Below are 24,424 nucleotides of genomic sequence, written 5' to 3' on the forward strand. Positions count from 1 at the left end.
CTTCTCGTCACCGTAAATTGTCAAAATTTGATGCAACAAAACTACCAAATACCCCATGAAAAAGATCAACTTACAAAAGTGTTACTGGTCTGGTGATTCTGGTCTACCTACCTAGCTACCAGTGGGGTAAAATCAAATAGACGGATATGCCCAAAGTCCCAAACTGAAAATGAAAATGAAAATAAAAAAAAAGTTCATCTGAGCCTGCTCGCTTGCCCATCAATATAAAACCGTGAAACCTTGAGAAAGACAATAATAGACTATAGACTATAGAGCGAGCCATCAAAAAAGGGGGAAGACCAAGACCAGAGCCAAACCCACAATATACCTGATCCCAAAATTGGATCCCATCCACTCGTCCACCCACGATCATCCCTAGAGTCTTGGTCCACTTTCTCTCCTCCCCACATACATAAGACCCCATTTTCTCTATTTGCCATACATACATAAAACCAAAATTAAAAAACACAAACAAAAAAATCTGGTCGGTCACTTGGAACAAGTCCGCTCCCCCCACACAGCCAAAATAAAAAACAGAACTTCTCCACAAAATTAAAAAGGTACATTTTTTTTTCACCAAATTTTTGTTATGTTCATATGTGTTTATTATTATTATTATTATTATAGGTATGTGTCACGACCGCACGAATGCAACCTTTGATACAGTCATATTTATCGTGCCCTAGACATTAGAGATTAGACACCTTTTATTTTGTTACACCTTGAAATAAAAGAAAAGAAAAAATATAACAACATTAAGATGGTCGTGCCCTAGAACCCCAAACATTAATTTTCAATTGGGTTCGGCTCAAATCAGACCTGATTTTGTCGATTAGAAGGTTATTTGTTTATGACCCACTTTTTAATTTTTGTCCTAATCAGATGTAACGTTTTTTAATTTTAGATTCTCACATGCTTTTAATTGTTCTTGATCTTGGACTGCATATATATATTAACTATTAATGTTAATGTTTTTAGTGAAATGGGTATTTGTCAATTAGGAGTTTTAGATCGTAGAGGGTCACGGTGTTATTTTATATCGGGTGTCAAATTGGTCTGTGCACAGTTATCCTTTTTGGGTCCCGTGATTGACTTTGCCTGATTGTTAAAATTTCCGGTGTCGATTTGTTAGATTCTTATGTTGTGGAACTCAAGTGCCAAATGTGGAAGAGGAGGATCTTTGAAATGCCCATGTTTAATATGAAAATCGATTATAGTTTCCAAAATTGGCATGTGAGTTGATTACTGTTTTTTTTCTATAAACAGTATATTGTTTGAAACATCTTTAATATAAGAAAATAAGTAGAAATAATGTCCATAAATACGACGCCGACACTCATGTCACTTTTTACCATATGTAGCTTGCATATAAACTAAGTAGTAACATCCGAGAGACTGAAGGTCCAAGATGAATGCAAGGTAAGTAAACCTTTCGATTAAGTGCTAAAAGGGGTTGTAAGTTGGATACTCGGAGGAGTGTTTTTTATTAATTTTATTTTAGTTTTATCCTGGTGCAATTAATTTGTTCTTCATTTTAGATAACTCATAGGCATTAGCATTTTGCATATAAATTATTGGCAAAATATGATGGAAAAATGTCTATTGCTTTTATTGTAATATCTTGGAGCTCAAATGAGAAGCTCTTTCACAATATAAATATTACATCTGCTTTGAGTTGTAACACGTTATTACGTATCACATGTGAGGGACTATATGTAGTGAGTTTTTTTTTTTTGGCCGGTAACTATATTGGCAACTGGTAGTGGTAAGTGTAAGTCTATAACAGATAAAACGGTTGAACTATGCCCGACCTCAACCATTTTGACATATAATTATTCTCTGTTACTGCTTCTCTCAAGTTTGTGAGAGTGTTCATATGTCCTTATAACAATTGGGTAATGAATTGGGGTGTGTCTTTCGTTTCGTTGTCAGTTGAGGATTCCTCTCCAGTGAACGGATGGGTACAGATAGGTCAATCTTGGATTGTACTTGATAGGGAAATGTCCTCAAGTAGGGAAAATCTCCTTTTCTTTTTGTAATAGCAGAAAGTCCATATATGATTGATCTAACTATTGAATCTTTACTAGGATTGGCCGTGTACTGTGGTTACAGGTTTCTTCATAGCATTGTATCACACTCCGCATTAGTATGGGAAATTTAGTAGGGTAGACCTTTTATTCCTTCATAATAGAAAACATATAATGTGGCAGATTAGTTAACGAGTCTTTGCTAGAATTGGTCCTGTTGGTGTGGTTAAAGGTTTGATTTTCACTATGGAACATGGTGAGCTTATCTCTCAGTCTCATAATGTAGATATTTTTGTTCTTTAGTTATTTGTGGGGAACACCTCTTCATGGTTTCTGGGGTAGACAATTAATTTTTATACTGATGCAAATTTTACTTTTCACACAAATGTTCTGTGGTTTGAGAAACTAAGTGTGCTAGCAGTAGTGTACACTTTCACCCTAGCAAAAAGAGTATTTATAATAATTTTATGGAAAAACGTTTTGGAAATCTAGCATGTTACTAGAATTTCACTTTTATAACTTCTTATCTGCTCATTAATATTTGGTCATACTCATCAGTCAGGTGCCGATTTGTTGACCTGAGATGAAGAATTAACGTGAAAAACCGTAGATAATTTTTGGAACTGCCAATCCTCGTAAATAGCTATGGTAGTACTGTCTCATTCAGATGTCCGGTATTTCTGAAAATCTAGTCGGTCGCAATTTCGGTATGATGGAGAATCCAACTCTTTTGAACATGGAAAAAAGTTTCAACCACCAACAAGTGCACAAAGTAGATGACTTTGTGAGAACGGCAGACTATCCTTTGATAAATAAGCCAGGCGAAGATCGAGGGGGAGTAGATGAATCATCTTACAAGGCAGGCATCTTCGCTACAACATTAGACCCTGGGCTTAGAGTAGAAGAGCAAGAGTTACCTAATAACCACTGTGACTCACTGCAAGATAGATTGAATGATGATAAAAGAGATGTTGATCTTTTCATTGGTTCTCATAACTTTTATCATAATGTGGAGGCAATTGAAGGTGAGCTGCCAAATATAAATTTTGCTGGGGGCTCTCATTTTCCAGAAGCTGAATGGTTAGAGCATGATGAATCTGTGGCATTATGGGTGAAGGTACCTATTTATTGTTTCTTTGTTTGTCTCCATTTATTTTAATAAATTGCAGCACTACATTATTGTTAATGTCTTTTGGTTCTGGGACATGGCCTAGTGAGAGTTGTTCCATTATCTACATGTGGTAATTCCTGATAGGAAGTTTAAGGATTGTCCTAGTATATCTTATTAGATGTTAATAGCTGTACTTATTGCCATCCAATATAAGTCTTTCTGCATTTGAGGTTTATTTTAAAAATATTTTGACCAGATGATTTAAATAATGATTTCTAAGCTAATGAGTGTGACAAGGCGACTCACTAGCGTAATAGGTGGGGCATAAGCCTTATTAACACCAAGCTATAAAAAAAACTGATATTTTAATGTTTTAGACAAATAACAAACAGTGTTTTGACTATTTTTTGCCTGTGATGTATTTAAAAGGAGCAGACATATCTAATGTGGCACACATTTACCCTCATTCTGTTCAGTATGTTCATGTTTCTCTTTTTCTTTTCAAGTATAGTGGAGAGGAATATGGCAGGCAGGCATTCGATGCGCTGGGGCTGACTGTCCACTATCAACTTTAAAAGCAAGGCCTACTCATGATCGAAAGAAGTACTTTGTAGTATTTTTTCCCCACACAAGAAACTACTCTTGGGCAGATATGCTACTTGTTCGCCCGATTCATGAACTTCCTGAGCCTATTGCACATAAAACACATTCTCAAGGTTTTGAAAAGGTTAAAGATTTGACTCTTCCACGACGCTTCATCATGCATCGGCTTGCTGTTGGCATTGTGAATCTCATTGACCAATTGCATAATGAGGTAGACATTACTTTCAGTTTTGTTGTTTTGCTTTATTTTTCGTTTTTTTTTCCCTTGATTTGTTTTTCCTAATTTGCGGTGCTTACATGGAATAGGCTGTGATTGAGGCTGCTCGTGAGGTTACGACCTGGAAGGAATTTGCTATGGATGCGTCTCATTGCAAAATCTATTCCGATCTTGGAAGGATACTTATAAGGCTTCAGAGTGTAAGCTCCTGGTATTGATACCATAGCTAATAATACTCTGTATTTATACCCGTTTTATATGATATTTCGTATAATACGAATAATAAGGCGAACATCTCTAACCTAAGGATTAATATGCGAATTCTATGGTCTAGGCTTATAATTGCCGAATAATAAGGCCTGTAATTTTTAAACAAAAAAATTAGACTTTACAAGGTATGTTAAAACTTTGAAATGGAAGGTTTTGAAAATCCACTTTAAGTTGAAACCTTTGGAGAATATCAAAGAATTAAAATTTTAGCAAGTATGAAGGAAAAACTGAGTTATGTTTATGTAGTTCATGAGCAATTCCGGTAAGAATATTATATTCTAAACTTCAAAAGTTAACATGCAAAAAAGATATAACTGATTTTTTTTCCGTATTATACACGTGTAAAAGATGAATTGTATTGTTAGCCTTTTTTTCCCCCTTTTTTTGGACCAAATTTTTAAATGAATTACTGTCCAAACTTTCTAATTTCAGATGAATAATTTCCGTATCAAATTTTTGCCGTCCACAAATTTACTTGCTTTGCTTCTTCTTTTTTTCGATAATAGAATTGACACTAATGTTCTGTTGTATATCCCATGGTGTTAGTGATATATAATTGAGGTACTTTTGTTTCTGAATCATGTCAAAACAAGTTACAGTCTGACTTTATTGTTAATGATGATGGGAATTGGGAACTACTTTTATTTTTAGAGTTTTTGTGATTTCTGTGTTCTTGATGTGTTAAATGATTCTGCTGTGGAACCTAAGTTACAATGTTATGGACAGGTGTGTCCATATTCGACACGGATACGAAGTTCTGACACGGCAAAATATAAAATTGGGGTATATCACATACAATATCATATACAATATATGCCCGACACGAACACGTGGATATGTCTCCGACACAGATTATTTTCAAAATATGGTGTGTCCATGTAACATAGCGTGTAACCAATTGAGTCTTTAGAGTAATATATGGACAATTCAAGTTATGGTGGGATGGAATAAGCATGCCTGTTACTCCACTCCCATGACCGAGAGTGTTCTCCTCTCTTCTCAATTTTAGAGTCCAGTGGGCTTGGTTGTTTCTTGGTAGTTCTTTATTTCTTTTCCTTTCTCTTGGTTTGCTGTTGAATCTTGAAGCTTTAAACTAGAGTTCGTGTAGTGTCTTTGAGAAAACTTGAAACATTATGCTTGCATTTGATTCACGATAAGTGGCGAAAGAGGAAATATTAGATGGCACACTGCAGCACAGTGAAACACCACATTTAAAGCTATTACTTTGACTGATCCCCATGTGATCCAGAGTCGGTTTTAGACCTTTCCAATTAACAGGTTCTTTGGGGAAGGATATCATTATGGCTCCACTATCTACCAAAACCAAATGGTTAAATGATCATCTTCCGATTACCATTGTGTGGACACTTTGGAAGGAAAGAAATTTGATGGCCTTTGAGCATAAGGAAAAGAAGTTGCATAAGATGGTGAGGGACATCGAGGAGGTTCTCTTTGATTTTTGATTGGGCTTTTGCTAATCTATTGTTTGAGGGAGTGAGATTTGAAGACTTTATGTGTAATTAGGGTGGGCTTGTAAGATGAGAGCATTTTTGTAATTTGGGGAGCTTGAGTGGGACAAGTAGCTTCTTGTTACTTTCTTAAGAAACTTTGTAAGCTTTATCTTATTATATTAATGAATATATAGTGAATTTCATATTGATATCTATCCACTCAGTTTGAATGAGGGCGAGTCTGTGAATGTTATGGTGTCCTTCTATTGGGACATTTGGAGCATCTTTATGTGGTGAAAGTGCTACATGCCTCATGGGATTTGAGAGTTCACGCAAGAAAGGGAAGACATATTTTGAGCATGATTCCTTTTGCTATTTTGTGGGGAATTGGGTTGGCGAGGAATTGCAGATATTTCGAAGGAAGGAAAGATGAAGATTATGGAGGTCATTGTGTTTATCAAAGGCCTTTTATTCTTTTGGTCCAAGTTGCAATACGAGATGAGGGATATACCTTTCAGCCATTTTATGTTGAGATGGGATTCCTTGATTTGTTGATCAAGGACCTTTGCTTAGTAATTTCATGTTTTTATCCTTCTTTGTCGTTATACTAGTAGGACATCTCATCTTACTTTCCTTTGACTGGTTTCATATCTATTGACATATATGAGTCTCTAATATATAAATAGAATTGACCCTTAACATAAGTTCGAGCTTATGGAAAAATTGGCAATTTAACATGGTATCAGAGCTACTGGTTTCTGAGAAGTCTCGGGTTCAACTCCTGCCAGGTGAAGATATCCAATCCTTCTACCTATGTATTTCTACCTATGTATTTCCAGCGTGTCCTGTTGAGGGGGAGTGTTAATATATATGAGCCTCTAATATATAAATAGAATTGACCCTTCACACAAGTTTGAGCTTATGGAGAAATTGACAATTTAAGAATATCAACAAATAAATTATATCGGTCAGGCTACGTTGACACCCCGAATTGAGACCACTAATTGAAAGTGTACATCCACGATGAATCAATGGCTGATTTTTGGTGGATGTGACTTTTGCTGATGAAAAAAAATAGATTTCCCCTTCTTTGATTTTAGTCCTTGCCCTTGGTGTTTACCTTTTTTTTTATTAGCACAATCAAAGGATTACATCAACACTTGAATTATTAGCCAAAAGCTAACTCTTCAAGACCAATGCCCCACCCCAACATCACTAATACCCCCATAAAGTAAAGAAAAGAGAAAGAGAAAAACAACATAACCAATAGAACCCTCCAAAACAGGAAAACAACAGGAACAGATTACAGAGGCAAAGCCCAAACCCTGCCCTGTTTTACCTTCCCTACTCCTGATCACTTATTCTCGTAAAGAAATATTGTTACTAGCTAGTCTGGTTTCTTATATTTTTTGGCTCATTTTTGTCTTATTGATTCTTTGATTGCTGTTTTGATTACTGTTTCATTTGCTTTTTTAGCAATCAAAGATCCCATGGCTTCTTGTATGTTGAGCGTGCTTAAAATGCTAATAGTGATATATCTCCCCTTGCAGATGATATTGCAGCGGTGTGTAGATCCTGGTTGGCTACAAAATTCCTTCAAATCTTGGGAACAACGCTGTCAGAATGCACAAAGTGCTGAATCTGTGGAGTTGCTGAAGGAGGTAATTGATCATTTCTCCGCGCATATAGTAAATTGATGTACAGTTGTTTGTTACAAAATCTGATTGACCTTATTGCTGTAACTGTATAAACTATAAACAAGGGTTACAGGAGTTGTTTGATGCCTTGCCTCTTTCTTTCTTTAATTTTTGGTCGATAAAAAATTCCCTTTTCATTAATAAATAAAAATAGGCCGAGATAGTCTACAATACAATAGAAAAGCATTACAACCAAGCAGCTAAAGATCAATAACAACATATTTAGAGTTTTAGACCTAGCAATTGGTCCCATCTAAACACAGATTGCTCAAAATGACAGTTTCTAAACACCTTAAACCACTAAAATAAGTGGGCTTTGTAGACGTAATAGTCTCCTCTATAGTAGCTACGGTTCCTTCAAAATGTCTTCCATTTCGCTCAAACCATATACCCCACAAAATTTCAAGGTAGAAGACTCCATAGCCGATTACCAAATGAAGTAAAAGGTTCAGTAGCCCATGAACCAAACAAATTCACCACCCGGCTGGGACACACCTAAGAGTCCAAGACAATCTTAACTCCAAATGGTAAGGCGACCTAATTTTCTAGGAAAAAGGACACCCCAAAAGACGTAGTTCTTCTTTAATTGAATTTACTATGTAATTTTTCTTCGTTTCGTAGACATTTTTTTTTCCTGATAGACAACAATAATTTGATGGAAAAGTAGAGTGGTAGAGGGTCTCACTACAACACACTTCCTTCTATTTTATGAACATCCAATTTGTAGGTTGTATTGTTTTAGGATTTATCGTCCCGAAACTCCGGATTTCTACATATTACTTCTTATATTGGCAAGAGTTTTCTAGTTCAATTAGAGTGAATGCTGAAGGCTAATTCCTTTACTTCTCTAGATCAAAATAAGTGGTAGAGAGGCTCGTGTTATTCACAGGCTGTGGGGATTTCAGTTTGGTGTTCTTCGGCGATTCTGTCTTGTGTGTAACAGTAAGATTTGGAGGTAGTATTCATTGGTTAGGATGGTTAAGATGTCTTGTACTTTGATGGGCCAGGGTGCTTGAGGAGTTATGTGATGTTCCAGTTTAGATTTTGTATTTAGATGAAAATTCTACTTTGTGCTAGGTTCTATGGTTGAGGTATAGGCACCGGCATTCTTTGTGGTTGTTTATTATTCTATCAGTTTATACTACTTTATTGTCTTTATCTTAACCTCTGTTTTAAATTAATTATGTACTCCAATAAAAGAAAAAAGACACATATTAGTCCTAATTTTCGGTTGGGGCATTCAGTTGCTAATTGTTATATATGCTTCTATATGTATTAGTTGGGGGGCAGGGGGAAAATGATAATTCCATATTGCATGGCTAGAGTTCCTGGTTCATTTATATTTGAGGGGTTTGGGCAATGATAAGAAACGCCGAGTATAAAGGACGGTATTAGGAAAGAGAAGCCTAGCGTGGTTCTCTTAGAGGAGACTAAACTTCTAGTTTTCTCTCCTTTGCTTGTTCGTGAGATTTGGGGTATCGGTAACATTGACTGGATCGAGCTTCCAGCACTGGATACCACACGTGGCGCGTGCATTATCTGGGATAAAGATAAGGTCAAAGTGTGTGTCTGAGAATATTATCAGTTCATATTCGGTCTCTATTGTTTGTAAATTTGGAGGGGAAAATAGTTCTAAACTAGTGACAGCTGTGTATGGGCCCTCAAAAAATGAGGATGCCTCGTCTTTTTGGGGAGAATTGGATGATGTCTACGCCTTTAGCAGAGGTGGTTCTTGGAGTGTGGCAGGTGATTTTAATGTGATTAGATTTTCGCATGAGAAGAAAGGCAGATGCTGCATCTCTCCTCAGATGAGAGGTTTTGACAAGTGGGTGAGGAGCTGCGAGCTTCTTGATCTTCCTCTCACAGGAGGTAGGTTTATTTGGTCTAACAAACAAAAGAACCCTATTTTGTCGACTTTGGACAGGTTTTTTATTACAAGTGAGTGGGAGGAGATTTGGCTTTTTATGATCCAGTCAGTGGTTCCTAGTACGACTTCAGATCATCATCAGAGATGGGCAAAGGTAGGCCTACTCCTTTTCGTTTTGAGATGATGTGGTTTTCGGATCCTAATTCCATGGGCAGGTTTAGAGAGTGGTGGGCGGTGAATCAGAATGATGATAGAGCTAGCATCAAGTTTGCCAAGAAATTATAGTTTGTGAACTCTAAAATAAAGGAATGGAATAAGACCATGTTTGGTAGGGTGGACAGGAAGAAGGGGCAATTATTGAGGGATATAAGAATTTTGGATTTGAAGGAGGACGAAGGCCATCTCACTAGGGAAGAGTGGAGTCATCGCCTTGACTTGAAACCTGATTTCGAGAAGATAGTTAACTTTGAGGAGTCTTCTGGGAGGCGTAAATCGGGAGAGCGGTGGCTTAAGGAAGGGCAATGTAATAATAAATATTTCCACCAATGTGCTAAAGCTAGGTATAGGGAGAATTATCTTGATAGATTATTGATAGAGGGCGAGGAAGTGAGGGGTAGGATAATCTTAGAGATAAGGTGGTTAACTACTATTCCAAGATGTATACATAACCTAATTATATTCGTCCTCGGGTTGATAATCTTGTTTTGGATAACATTCCGGATGAGGAAAGAGACGAGCTAGAGGAGGCTAGGAAGCACGGATACCGATACGCGACACGGATACGACACGACACGACACGGATACGTGGACATGACATTTTTCAAAAATATAGGACACGGATACGTCATGGACACGTTTGAATAATATATATATAAATATTATATAATTGAGCATTTTTCACCAAATTCAAATTAAAATGGCAATTTTACTTCATAAAATGACCAATTCAAACATATTAAGCAGCAACTTACATATATAACTTGGATTCACTTCATCTTTCTTCTCTTGCATCTCTTCTTAACTTGGATTTTATTTCACTTGTTTTTTTTTTGTTGAAGTTCCAAAAAAATTTCTTGTATGTGTGAGATTATTGTCCTCTGCGTGTCGGAAATTAAAAAAATAATTATAAAATTGGATACTCCAAATCGCGTATCTGACACGTATCGGGGCATATCCGTGTCGGACACGGATATTTCACCCCTAGGGACGTATCGGTGTTTCATAGGAAGGAGGAGGAGGTGTGGGAAGCTATGAAGGGTTTGAAAAATGATAGATCTTCAGGCCCAAATGGTTTTCCCATTGAGTTTTTTTGGAAAGTGAGGGGGAACTTTCATCAAGCTTATTCGAGTTTCTTGGCTCATAGCCTTAGTACTTTCATCAAGCTTATTCCTAAAAAAAAGGGTGGAGGATATTAGCGATTTGCGTCCCATTAGCCTTATCAGTAGTGCGTACAAAATCATTTCAAAGATCTTGTCTATGAGATTAAAAAGGGTGCAATCGAGAGTAATTGCTTAGAGCAAGGAGCTTTTGTGTATGGACGTCAAATTTTGGATGGGGTGTTGATTTCGAATGAGGCCATTGGTGATAAAAAAAAAGGAGTGGTAACCAAGGTGTCATGTGTCAGATTGATTTGGCGAAAGCTTATGATCATGGGCATTGGGATTTCTTAGATTATGTTTTGATGCATATGGGCTTTGGTATTAAGTGGAGAGGGTGGGTTAGGAGATGTGTCGTCGGCCTCTTTTTCCATTCTCAATAATGGTTCACCGGTGGGCTTTTTAAAGAGTTCTGGAAGGATTAGGCAAGGCGATCCTTTATCTCCTTTTCTTTTCCTCGTGGTTGTAGAGGTTTTTTGTAAGATGATTGAGAGAGCTAATCGGTTAGGGGCGTTACATGGTTTCAAAGTAGGTCAAAACCAGGTTTTGATATCCCACCTACAGTGGTTTTTGTTGGGTATGATGTTGAGCAATTGAGATATCTTAGAGGTAGTATATGTTGTTTCGAGGCAGTCTTGGGTTTTAAAGTTAATATGGCTAAGAGCACTATCTTCGGGGTGAGTGGTGAGGAGGGTCTTGATAGTTTGGCCTCCTCAGTTGGGTGGGTGCACTTCTGGCAATCTCCCATCGAGATACCTTGGTCTCCCTTTGGGGGCATCTCCATAGGTGATAGAGTTATTCTTGTTAAATACATTTTTTCTAGCCTTCCTGTCTACTGCATGTACATTTTCTATATGTCTATTAGTGTCCCTGATAGATCGGAATCAATTATTAAGGATTAGTGTCGCTGATAGATCGGAATCAATTATTAAGTTTTTTTTTGGGACGATAGTGAAGATGGACATAGGTTTCATCTAGTTAGTTGGGAGAGAGTGGGCTTGTTGAGGCAGGAGGGTGGTTTGGGTATTAGGACCTTGCACGAGTTTAATCTTGCGTTGTTGCTTGGTAAACGACTTTAGAGGTTTGGGGAGGAAAATGATAGCCTTTGGAGGAAGGTTATAGTGACTAGGTTTGGGGGAGAGAGCGGTCCAATTACCATTCCCTATGGGTGTGGTGTTTGGAAAGATATTAAAAAAGCAGAGGAGGAGTTTCACAAGAATATTAGATATGCTTTAGGTAATGACAATAATATTCGTTTTTGGGAGGATGAGAGGACCCTGTTTAAGGTGTTTTTTAGATTATTTGCTTTATCTGACTTTAAAAATAAACGTGTTTGTTGGTTCATGAGGGAAGATAATTGTTCTATTGGTTGGGACCTTGGGATTTATAATCCTCTCTTTGACAAGGATATAGTGAATGTGGCTGCACTCACAATGATGAGACCGGACAAAGATACGAGACTTTGGTCTATTGGCAAAAAAGGGATGTTTTCTACTAGGTCTTTTTATTTTAAGCTCCACTCTCTTATTCCTCGCCGCGGTCTTAAAATTCTTCATAATTTTCCGAGTCAGACTATTTGGTGTTTTAGAGTTCCTTTGAAAGTTGCTTTCTTTCTTTGGTGTGCCTCCTTTGAAAGTTCCTTTGAAAGTTCACTTTCTTTCTTTAGTCAAAATCTTGACAATAGATAATCTTAGGAAAAGGCGTATCAAAAGAGATCATTGTCAACTTTTGTCCTTTGTGCTTGAGGGATGGGGAATCAGTGAACCATCTTTTGTTGATGTGCCATTTTTCTCGGAGAATTTGGTGTTTTTTTATTCTAGAATCCAGGGTTTATTGGGTTTGTCCTAGGTCTGTGAAGAAACTTTTAGCCTCATGGAACTTGAATATCCATTCTCTGAAGGGACACACCGCTTCTGGAGCATGCTCCCTTTTGCGATTTTGTGGGGTATATGGTTGGAGAGGAATGACAAACATTTTGAAGACACGTCGTTGTCTATGGAGAAAGTGATTTTAGCCATTAAAGCTCTTTTGTGTTTTTTTGGTCAAAAGTGCATGATCAATTTCGTCACATTTTTTTCGAGACTTTCGTTTTCAGATGGGAGACTATAATGAGCAGATGGGAGAAATGTTGTTTTTGTCTTTTGTCTTGTTTTTTTTTTTTTCTTTCCTTTGTAATTTGTACTATAGGATATCTCATCCTATATATATATATATATATAGGCTTTCTCTTAAACGGGCACGTTCGTGGGCATCTTATATAGTGTCTTGAACAATTTTTTAATTTACGCTTATTAACTATACACTATATATGCTGCTTAAGACACTATATGACATGTCTGTTTAAGAGAAAGCCTAGGTATATATAAAACTATACTTTACGATAAAAAAAAAAGAGTTCCTCGTTCATTTGTTTAGAACCATAGTACAAAATTTCGTGCCAGAGTAATTTATCGGAATATCAAATTTCCAATATTTATGGTAAATATTATGTGTCAAAGGTCCGATAAAACGAGGTGTGAAAATACCAAAATCAAGATAAATAGACAAATATCGTAATATATCAGAAAATATCACTGGTAAAGAGAGGTCGACTGATTAGTTGCTAAGTCTGCTGAAATTTGTGATTTACAAGGGCGTTTATGTAATTTTCCAGGTTAAATTACCCATTCTTGCTATATTGAGAAATTTGAGCTTTCACCAGACACTTCGTCTTCTTTCTTCCTCCACATTAATTGAACAAAAATACCCACGAAGAACATCTCTGCTCAAAGAGTTGCTAATTAATCAATTTGTTGTTGAAGGAGTTGCCCATGTGACCTTGGCTTCAAATGTCACGTGCACAACCATTTCCACACAAAAACAGATTTGATCTTGCAGGCTTTTTTGGATTGTGTTTTGGTTATGTCACATTTCACAAAAGGAAAAATATGAGAGAGTAGTGAAAGGAGACGACAACCCTTTGATTGCAAACTTCTTCGACGAAGGTGATAAACTTCTCGAAGTTGGATCAAGAAGCACTTGCTCATGATCAAATTTGTAAAAGAGTCATCGAATGTGAAAACATAAAATCCGACCAAGTTCTTCGAACATGTGCCTCAGCTTCTCTATTAGTATGTTCACATGAAATTTTAGCTTTTAGCTAGCCTTTATGTAATCCAAATGCGTGGCTTTGGGAAGATGGAGGAAGAAGATGAAGTGCTTATCAATTCGACAGTGTTTTTTGTCCCAAATCGCGACATAATAAATTATAAGACAGAAATATCGCAATATATCACGCTTTGTTTCCGATAAGTTGAGTTTCCCATACCTAGGGCTGTCATGTCAATGGGTTTCGATAACCCGATAACCGACCGAACCAAACCAATAAAAAACGGTTTGGGTTTTGGTAATTTGGTTTGCCCTCCACCGACCCAAAACCGAACCGAACAGATAAGATATTGGTTTGGTTTTGGGTTTGCCCTCCACAGAGCCGATATGAACCCGAACCAATAAGATGGCATTTTATTAATATTTATGATTAATTTTGTATATGTTTATCAATTGTGTGGCTGAAATTAATCGATTTAATTTTGAATTTAATTGATTTTATAGTTTCCCACAGTTTCGGTTTGTAATATATTTTATCAGTTCGGTTTTGAGTTTCCAATTTTCTTATCTGTTCGGGTTCAGATTTTCCAGAATCTGACCCAAACCGATCCATTTACAACCTACCCATACCAGGGTATATATCATAATATTTCAATATTGATTGACTGAAAAAATTATATATATTGCGATTTATTGCGGCATTTTGTACTATGTATAAAATGTATAAAACTATACTTACCGATCAAAAAAAAAAGTTCCTGGTTCATTTATTTAGACTAGACAGTAGACGCTACATTACTACTAGATAACTGCTAAGCAGTGGGGGCGTGAGCGGAGGGTGGAGAAGAGAGAGGGAGAGATGGGTTTGTGGGTGGGGAGAGAGAGAGAGTTAGGGTTTGGTTGAGAGGGAGAGAGAAGGAAGGAGAGAGAGAGAGAGAGGGAGAGGTGAGGACAAACAGACAGACAAAAACCTACCAAACTACCTTTTGTCCCACGTACCCCTACCCCTCCCAAAAACGTTCGCTCCGCTCACTTGACTATGCCCTTACAAAATACCTACATATATGTTAATATTAAGAATGTTGCAATTTTCCTTTTCTTGCTTTCATTTTTTATCTTACCTGTTCTTTTTTGAACCAGGAATTTGCAAGTTCTGTATTGTGGAATGAAATTGAAGCACTCAGGGATGCAGCTATGCAGCCAGAGTTGGCTTCTGAATGGAAGACCTGGAAGCAAGAAGTTATGAAGTGGTTCTCGACCTCACAACCCATAGCTATTGGCCGAGATTCGGAGAAGTGGTATGGTGACGATTCCTACGGCGATGATTCCACAAGGCTGGGTCTCCAAATTAGTAGGAAGCGCCCTAAACTTGAAGTCCGCCGTGCAGAGATGCATATTGCACAAGTAGAAGTCAGAGTTTCACATGAGACTCAACCCCAGATTGATACTGCAGAGATAGACTCCAGATTTTTTGGTAGTGCAGAACTTGAAAATGCAAATACATTGGTATCTGAGGCTTGTGAAGACAAATGTTCAGTTGAGGGGGCTGAAATATCTGACTATCCTGGTATCATGGTTGACAAATGGGATGGAATTGTCGTTGAAACAGAAAATAATGAGTGTCTCCAAAGTACGGTATTGGAGGAGACACCTGTGGATGGGCGAAATGGTGGGAAGCCTTTGGAACCTGGGAATAAGTCCCGTCAATGTTCAGCGTTTATTGAAACTAAGGGAAGGCAGTGTATAAGGTGGGCAAATGATGGTGATGATTACTGTTGTGTGCATCTGGCCATTCGGGACCAATCTCCAAAGGCAGAATTAGGTACTCCTGGTGATGTCCCAATGTGTGCAGGGACTACAACTCATGGTACAAAGTGTAAGCACAGGTCTCAATATGGATCTACATTCTGCAAGAAACACAGGTTTCAGCACAGCCAATATATGATGGATATAGAAAAGCCTTCAAGTTTAACAGCGATTGCAACCAAAAGGAGTTACAGTGAGATAAATTCCTGTTCAGAAACAGCATCTTGCCAAGAACTAGTGATGGTTGGAGAAGTTCAAAATCATGTCCGAGAGGTCTCACTTTCTGCTATGGAAGGAGAAACCTCGGATAGGAAAAACACCGTGGTAGAAAAATCAGAGCATTCTATTAAAGACTATGATAATGCAGAGTTGTTGCACTGTATAGGATCTTCCCATCAGAATATTAATGATCCATGCCCAGACCCTGCAAAACTCCACACACTATACTGTGAAAAACATCTTCCTTCCTTTCTTAAACGTGCGAGGAATGGCAAGAGTAGGATTATATCGAAAGAAGTCTTCATTGACTTTTTGAAGAAATGCAGCTCGCAGAAGCAAAAGGTACATGTACATAGAGCATGCGTGCTTCTGCATGGCTTTGTTAAAAGTGTGCAATCCCGCCGAAATCCAGTTTCTAAGGAAACCCAGATCCAGTGGATTTTATCAGAAGCTTCTAAAGATTTGTGTGTTGGTGAATGCTTAATGAAACTGGTATCGTGTGAGAGAGAAAAACTCAAGAGCATTTGGAATTTTGATGTCGAGAATTGTAACCCAGTTTCTTTTGGTGTTCCTGAGCCAGTGCTGCAGCCAGAGGCCTTTCCGAGAAGCCATAGTTCTCAAATGAATGTTCAATGCAAGATATGTTTGAAGGAGTTCTCTCATGACGAATTGCTTGGTTCACACTGGATGGATATTCACAAAAAGGAAGCACAGTGGCTGTTCAGAGGTTATGCTTGTGCGATATGCTTGAATTCTTTTACAAACCGGAAAATTCTGGAGACGCATGGGAGGGAAAGGCATGGGGTGCAGTTCCTGGAACAATGCTTGCTTCTTAAGTGTATACCATGTGGCAGCCGTTTTGTGAATACTGAACAGTTGTGGTCACATGTCCTCTCAGTCCACTCCAAGGATTTCAAGACGTGCACTGCTGCTCAACAGAACAACCTGTCAGCTACCCTAGCTTCTCAACCCCTTGAGCCTGGTAATAATGATACCTCATTGACTGATGCCTCATTGACGAGTTGCTTGATTGAAGGTGGGGCACGCAGGTTCACCTGTAAATTCTGTGGATTGAAGTTTGATCTCTTGCCAGATCTTGGGCGCCACCATCAAGCTGCTCATATGGGACTGAATTCTGTCAGCGGTATTTCCACCAAGAGGGGAACCCATCTTAATCCTTATAAATTAAAGTCAGGCAGACTCACTCGCCCTAGTTTTAGGAAAGGTCTGGGAGCTGCTTCTTTTAGGATCAGGAATAGGGGAAATATAAGGATGAAAAAACACTTTCAGGCATCCAGTTCAGCTATCACTTGCTTTCAGGCAGCCAGTTCAGCTATTGCTGGAGGGGGAACCATGCAGACTCAGGTTGCTGAGGTGGTTGGTCTTGGTAGACTGGCAGAATCACAATGTTCGGCTGTTGCGAAGATCTTGTTTTCTGAGATTCAGAAGGCTAAATCTCGGCCAAGTAACCTTGATATTCTTTCTGTGGCTCGTTCCACTTGCTGCAAGATCAGCCTCCAGGCTGCACTGGAGGAGCAGTATGGAGTATTGCCTGAACGTCTATATCTGAAGGCTGCGAAGCTATGTAGTGAGCTCAATATTCAAGTTCAATGGCACCAGGATGGGTTTATCTGTCCAAAAGGGTGCAAACGAGTCGCAGACCACCGTAATTTGTTTCCCTTGACGCCACTCCCAAGTGTTTTTGTGGAGTTCACACCAAAAGTATCGGAAGATCCTATCGAAGTTGAAGATTTGGAAATGGATGAATGCCATTATATTATTGAACCAAGGCATATACAATCAGAACTCGCTCAAAAGGCTATAGTCTTGTGTGAAGACTTAAGTTTCGGGCGGGAATCAGTTTCAGTGAAATGTGTAGTGGATGACGATCTTGTCAGCTCCCTCCGTTCTAATTTAGATGAAGATTCCAGCAGAAAAATAAATGTTTGTCTGATGCCTTGGGATGGATTTAGTTATGTCACAGAGCGGGTCCTTGATGCATCCCTTGGTTGTGATACAGAGGTATTTGTTTGTGCGTAGTTTTCTTCATCTTGTAAAACTACATATGTGTTTGATATATATGTGAATTCACCAACAAGACCTATAGTTTTGTTGGTCCAGTTGGGGTCCCTCTCAGTGAAAAGCCAGCCTGATTGATAGAAATTTAATTGCTTCCATACGCATAGACCTTTCACCATAGTAGTTATTTATATTATAATCCGAATCATGTTCTCTTTATGATCTCGGCTTACATTTTTTTACACTGCATTTGCATCACTTATGAAGAGCACTTTTACATGTCCAGTAATTATCCATGCAGAGTTCGCAGTTGGGGTGTGCTTGTCCGCACTCGACCTGTTCAGCTGAAGTATGTGATCATGTCTACCTTTTTGACAATGACTACGAAGATGCCAAGGATATTTATGGTCAATCAATGCGTGGTAAATTTCCATATGACAAAGAAGGCAGAATCATCTTGGAGGTAATGTGATACCATTTTCACTTCATTTCTTCTTACCAGGGATGGTCCCAAATAGTTGCATCCTGGAAAGTAGTTAGAACTTTGAGATGATGGGTGCAACTTACATTATGTAGTTATGGGACTTCTATCTTTCCCTGTTCTTGTTTGACCGGACCAATGAGATTGTTATGTCATTTGGTTAGATATGTATGGACTATTTGCTTCGCTTACGATACTTATGATGTACTATCGAAGGCAGATGCAATTTAAAATGAATAAATGAAGAACACCAATAAAAATAAATTCATCAACACCTAAAATTAGGGGTTCAATCTTTGAAGTAGAAGAAAATTTCTAAGTAAAATATTCCGTAGCAACCAAAATAACAATGAGGCTAACATGCCTTTGAATAGGAAAACAAGTCCTAATTCTATCTGGAAGCCAACTAGGAAGCCATGCCAATATTCCTTGTGCATGTGTGGATCTTTGCTTCTTATTGAGTGCATACAAGTTACCATATGCTCATTGAACTCTACTTTACTATGTATATTGGTAAACTATGCAGGAGGGTTACCTGGTCTACGAGTGCAACTCCTTGTGCAGCTGTGATAGATCTTGCCCAAATAGGGTTTTGCAAAATGGGGTGCAAGTTAAACTAGAAGTCTTCAAAACAGAGAATAAGGTAACACTGTAACAGTTATGAACATATCTTGATTTCTAGGAAGGCGAGATTGATGCCTTGCGTGTGCTGATTCACAGGGTTGGGCAGTCAGAGCTCTTGAAGCAATTTCACGTGGAACTTTTGTGTGTGAGTACATTGGGGAGGTTTTAAATAACGAGGAGGCAAGTAAAAGGAATAACAGGTGCTTTTGGTACTCAGTGCTTTCTTCAGCCCCCTTCTGTCAATTAGTATATACTTATCCTGAATGGCTTGCCTGAAATTTCAGCTGTAAAGATGAAGGTTGCAGCTATATGTATAAGATTGATGCTCATATTGATGACATGAGTGGACCAACTGATGGATCGGTCTCGCATATGATTGATGCCACAAGATACGGGAATGTTTCACGATTTATCAATCACAGGTGAGACACGGTATGTAGTATCAGTACTTGTACAATTATTGAACCAATCTGATTGTGCATACTGCACACATATAGGCAATCCTTGGAACAACTTCTTTGGTGAGCTACTCAGCTGCCCAGTAGTTCACCAGAGCCACACGTCCAAATATACTAACCATCCTCTTGGTCTTTTAGGAATCAATTCAGAGCTTGCTCTGGTTTCATAGTTTTCTATTTATTTTGTAAATCTTGAATAGAACAGTATGATTCTACTAAAAATGATGTTAAGGCTGTATTCATGAAGTGACAAAGCTACTAGCTAGCAAAATAAAAGTAGGTAGCCAGTTAACAAATGATGCCAAGGAAGTGGACTTCTAATATGTAGCAAAGCATGAGAGATTTGCATCCATCAGTACAGTAGTCTAGTCTTCTCTCTCCTTTCTTTGGACCTGTATCTCCCTCGTAGGGTTTGATTTTGATCAAATCCCTTTTAACCCTATCTGTTATTGTCTATATTACATAAATTGCTTGATTTTGATCAAATCCCATTTAACACAATCTGTTATTGTCTATATTACATAAGTTGCTCAGCCAACCTTGTCTGCATAGCTTCAAAAAGTTTAATTCAGTGTGATCAAATTTCTTCTCCTTTCTATGGATCTATAAATGCCTTACTAAATATAGTAAAGTACTTACTAACTCAACCAATTGATGTTTATATCGCACAGTTGCTCGCCCAATCTTGTATGTTACCAAGTTTTGGTGGAGAGCATGGATTGTCAGCTTGCTCATGTTGGTCTCTATGCAAGTCGTAATGTAAGCATTCTTTTTCTTCTCTTGCAATTAACCTTTTCTTTGTGGTTCTTGAAAGTGTACATGATACGGATCAAAGAGTGGTTCTATGATATGAGTAATGTATAACAATAAGGAAAAGGAAACTTAGAAGAACTTTACATGCATGGGTCTTTTCCGTCATCTTGTAGTTGAAAATTACATAAATACAATTGTTGAACACAATCTTGTATGAGGGCTAGTATATCAAGAATGAAATTCTCAACCAAGTCTTTATACTTTTCTTTGTGTTCTCATCTACCGGCTAACACCTGAGTGGTCATGATTCCAGACTTTCCTAGTTCTTTTATTTGGTCAGCAAAGATCCCTTGTTTCATTTCTTTCTTCATTTGGTGTGCGGCCCATAATAAGATTTTGACCATAGACAATCTCATTAGGAGAAAGAAAATAATCATTAACTTTTGTCCCTTGTATATGGCTGATGGGGAGTTAGTGAGTCACACTCTCATTCATTGTCCTGTTTTCTTAGGAGATATAGAGTTACTTTGTGGGCACTCTGGGGTATATTGGGTTGTTCCTCGGTCAGTGAAAGATCCGTTGAGCTCTTGGGTGCTTAGTGTCCATTCCCCTAAGGAATGTAGAGTGTGGAGCATCTTACTTTTTGCTATCATGGTGGCTGGAAAGGAACAGGAGACACTTTGATGGATGTGCGATGACTATGGCACCGATGATTGTAGCAATCAAGTGATTCGTCTTTCTTTGGTCGAAGTTTTGGGAGGAGTGGACAAATACATCTTTCAGGGATATTATGTTCAGATGGGGTTCCTTGCTCGGCCATGCATGATTGCATCCCTTCGCTTTAGTCTTCTCTAGTAATCGTAGTTTTATTTTTCTTTTCTCTAGTATCGATATTGTATCTGTCTTTCCCTTTGTTATATCTGAGTGGGATATCTCATCCTACAAAGTTGACTATATGATTATATATATACACATCACATTTTACTGATAAAAAAAAAAGAAATTTTGAAGTTTCTTGAGTTTTTCAAACAATTAGTATGTTGAATTTTATTGTAAATAAACTCGAGCACAAACTCTTGAACAAGCACATGTGTATTAGACCAAGGACCAAAATATCGCCGATATATCCGATATATATCGGTATTTTGGTACACCGATATCGATATTTCCGATATATATCCACCGAATATAGAACCTTTTTTTTCCCGATATATATCGGAATTTCCAATATAAAACTTTATATCACCGATATAATCGATATATATGATATTTACGATATATATCGGTTGACTTTTTGACCATTTTTTAATATCAATCCGATATTTCCAATATATTTCCGATATTATATTTCCGATATTTATGATATTTTAAATAGTTTGGACTGGTCACCAAAAAAATAGATATATCCGATATATATCGGTTTTTGGGTACACCGATATATTCATCGATATCGATATTTTGGGCCTTGTATTAGACATATTAAAAGAGTATCCCACAAGTTGGGATGTTATAGGCTGTTCAATTTTTGGAGAAATTTTATCGTGTTTGATATGATTAGAATTGTAGGAAGAGATACTCAGTGTCGATGGTCTTAATGGGTGGAATTTCATCGTCTTCAAATTAGTCTTTGAAGTTTTCTTTGTAAACCTCACCTGGGTGTTTGCTCTTATCTTTGTTACCGCATATAAAAGCGAGTTTTGTAGAAGATATGCCTTTGTTAGTAACATGTGACATCCGATTTTTATTCCGAATTTCCTCCCAGTTTCTTCTACTTGGAACAACATTTGGTGGTGGCTCAAGTGAACGCCCACGAAACCTGATCCCCTCTTCTCCTCTCTAGCTTTTGTTGTGAAAAGTGAATTTCGAAATGGAATCTTTGATTGCCTCAAGGTGTGGTAATGAAGAACATGTAGGAAATTAGGAAGCTCTTTCAATTGGACTTGAGAAACCCAAGTCACCTGATGTCCTAATGCTACCTTGGTTGATGTCGATCACATGAAGGAGAAGCCATAACAGAGAAAAGCCTAGATCTGTTTTTATTTTGTTTTTTTCCTTATCCAAAAATGGATATGTGAGAGCCGACCTAAATGGATTCTGGGTAACCAACACAAAATCCACACTAAAAAATTCAGTAAAATGGTCACCCACCAAAAGTCCATAGTCTAATATTTGAGGTTTACTCTCCTACTCCTTTATGCCTCGACCACATACTGAAATGCCAAGCCATTGTGTATTTTTGATACCCTCTGTACATGTATGTTTGCTTTCGTGATGCTTTGTGTTCAGGTCTCTTATACTTGAGATTCATCAGTAATCTCATTTTACCTTGTGGAAGGCGTTTTTGCTAGATATTAATTTTATATAAAGACCAGCGTGTGGCTAAAAAGTTATATGACATTTCTAAGTTGCCAAAAAACGAGAATCTCTCTCTACCACGGGTACACCACTTTTCTCCCTTACACATGTTGCTTTTTGTCACTTTTCATTTGCCCATTCAGATGCTTTATATTTTCAAACAATGTCATTCAGTTGCAGAGTAATTCTTAACTCCGCAATCTATAAGCTAAAATCTTCTGGTGAAGAGATGAGGAGGTAATCTGTCCACTGCACTACCCTATTGACGTGGAGTTGCAATTGGTAACTGTGTACAAGCAAGCCTTAGATATGATCTTTTTCTCTGTAAAGTCGTCAAATTGTTTGTATATATGATTTAAATCATGTTGTCAACTGGTAAGGATGTAAAAGAACTTGTTTGTATACAATTTGTGTGTTTCTTAGGAGATGGATGCATATCATGTATTCATGTATGTCTGTGTTTCTCCTTTTGAAAACATATTGTTTATAAATATACAGATTGCTGTGGGCGAAGAACTGGGATTCAGTTACCGTGAGAAGCTTCTTCATTCTGGAAGACACCCTTGCAATTGCAGGGCACCGAACTGTGAAGGTCACTTGTTCTAAATCTAAGATGAACCTAAAGTTACAATTACGCTGACAAAGCACATAGAAATATCAGATTTCCTGGAACATTCATTACTAACATAATTGAGGACATTAGAGAAGCGGAATCACCACTCTCCCCCTTGATAGAGAACAGAACCTGGCACGTCATGCAAGAGTTATTATTGTTTGCAAAAAGCTTGCTCATCAGCACCACCATATTGCAGTTGCCTTTCGAGGGAGTGTTGTACTACTATCCAGTACTGGCTCAGAAGTTGGAAGATACTCAGATGTACTGTCCCATGAAATGGGTGGGTGGCATTTCGTTTGTGTACATTGCATCTGTCCCCTTTTCCGATCAAGCCTATTTATTGTGGGCCGAGTTATTTATACAATATCCTTCGAGATATTCAAATGCAGTATTAAATTGAATGGTTGAGTATGTTGAATTTCGGTACTCCCTTAACAGAAATGAGATGTAAACAGTTTTCAACAAAGAGGATCCACCCAAATACATGAAGACTTGTGATCTCAGTTGGTTTATACTTTATATTATTTGTTGGTGATGTATTCACTCCTGTGGATGGTACAAATTTGTTGTAGAACTGTTTACTTGAAGTGCATATTCTTTCTCTTGCCTTTTGGTGGAGCTTGCAGTTAAGTCAGAGATAGACATTAGACAATCACTAATGCAGCGTAATTCCTGTAATTCCTTGAACTGGCGAACATACATTGACGGATTTGGATAGCATATGTCAGATTGTCCGTTTTGTGCAAGGCCACAGACACTCGAAAGTAACTTAAATAGGCTTTATTTGTTGTCCATGCCTCTTGAAGTTGTAGCTTAGGGCAGCTTTCAAATTTGCAGGTCAAACATAGAGGCTTCAATCTACCAGATTTGTTGAAGACACTGGCAAACAGGGCTTTGGAAATTTTAGAAAAATACTAGGATCGGATTCAGTGGAGATTATGGGATTATTTCGTAATTACTTATATGGGGGTTGTTCCACTGAAAACAAATAAAGATAAAACAAATGAGGCACCCTAACATTCGTTTGATTGTTTTGTGAGTCGGATTGTAGTTGAAATAATAAAAATGATTTTAACATATATATTGTAGGAATAGAGTACTTCTAGCTGTCGAAGGAGAGTTTTTATATAGGAAACCAATCATTTTATATAGCAAATCCACAGTGAAAAAGGCACTTTCTTTTAAGCGATTGGCAGTGCACTGGTCCTTCCGTACAGCTACTAGCATCGCATTGCCCTATCTGTGTAGCTATGTTGAACTAGGCAAGGACATCTGCCTAACATTCCATTTGAAAGTTTGTAACAAGAAAAAAACACAGAACAAGAAAGAGGATATAGATAACAAGGTACATGGATAAGGTGGCCAATTTCCAGACCAGATCACCAGC

At 37.8% G+C, this 24,424-nt stretch overlaps 1 protein-coding gene across 8 annotated transcripts; it reads left to right on the forward strand.

Moving 5' to 3' along the window:
- Nucleotides 1–259: 259 nt before the first annotated feature.
- SUVR5 (histone-lysine N-methyltransferase SUVR5) lies at nt 260–23,576 on the forward strand. Of its 8 annotated transcripts, none has more exons than XM_086583496.1 (12): nt 260–560; nt 2,586–3,144; nt 3,650–3,952; nt 4,048–4,169; nt 7,230–7,340; nt 14,847–17,753; nt 18,052–18,213; nt 18,758–18,874; nt 18,952–19,055; nt 19,140–19,277; nt 19,985–20,072; nt 22,920–23,576. In XM_086583496.1, exons 5-12 carry the CDS (start codon nt 7,230–7,232, stop codon nt 23,025–23,027), a joined length of 3,735 nt encoding a protein of 1,244 aa, XP_086439622.1. In that variant the 5' UTR covers nt 260–560; nt 2,586–3,144; nt 3,650–3,952; nt 4,048–4,169; the 3' UTR covers nt 23,028–23,576. The 8 variants fall into 8 exon arrangements, with proteins under 8 accessions (XP_086439622.1, XP_086439584.1, XP_086439605.1 ...); XM_086583458.1 differs by having other exon boundaries at nt 295–560; nt 4,048–4,158; XM_086583479.1 differs by having other exon boundaries at nt 295–560; nt 2,590–3,144; nt 4,048–4,158.
- Nucleotides 23,577–24,424: the final 848 nt, after the last annotated feature.

This window comes from Coptis chinensis, chromosome 2 (genome assembly GCF_015680905.1).
Source record: "Coptis chinensis isolate HL-2020 chromosome 2, ASM1568090v1, whole genome shotgun sequence".
NCBI lineage: Eukaryota > Viridiplantae > Streptophyta > Magnoliopsida > Ranunculales > Ranunculaceae > Coptis > Coptis chinensis.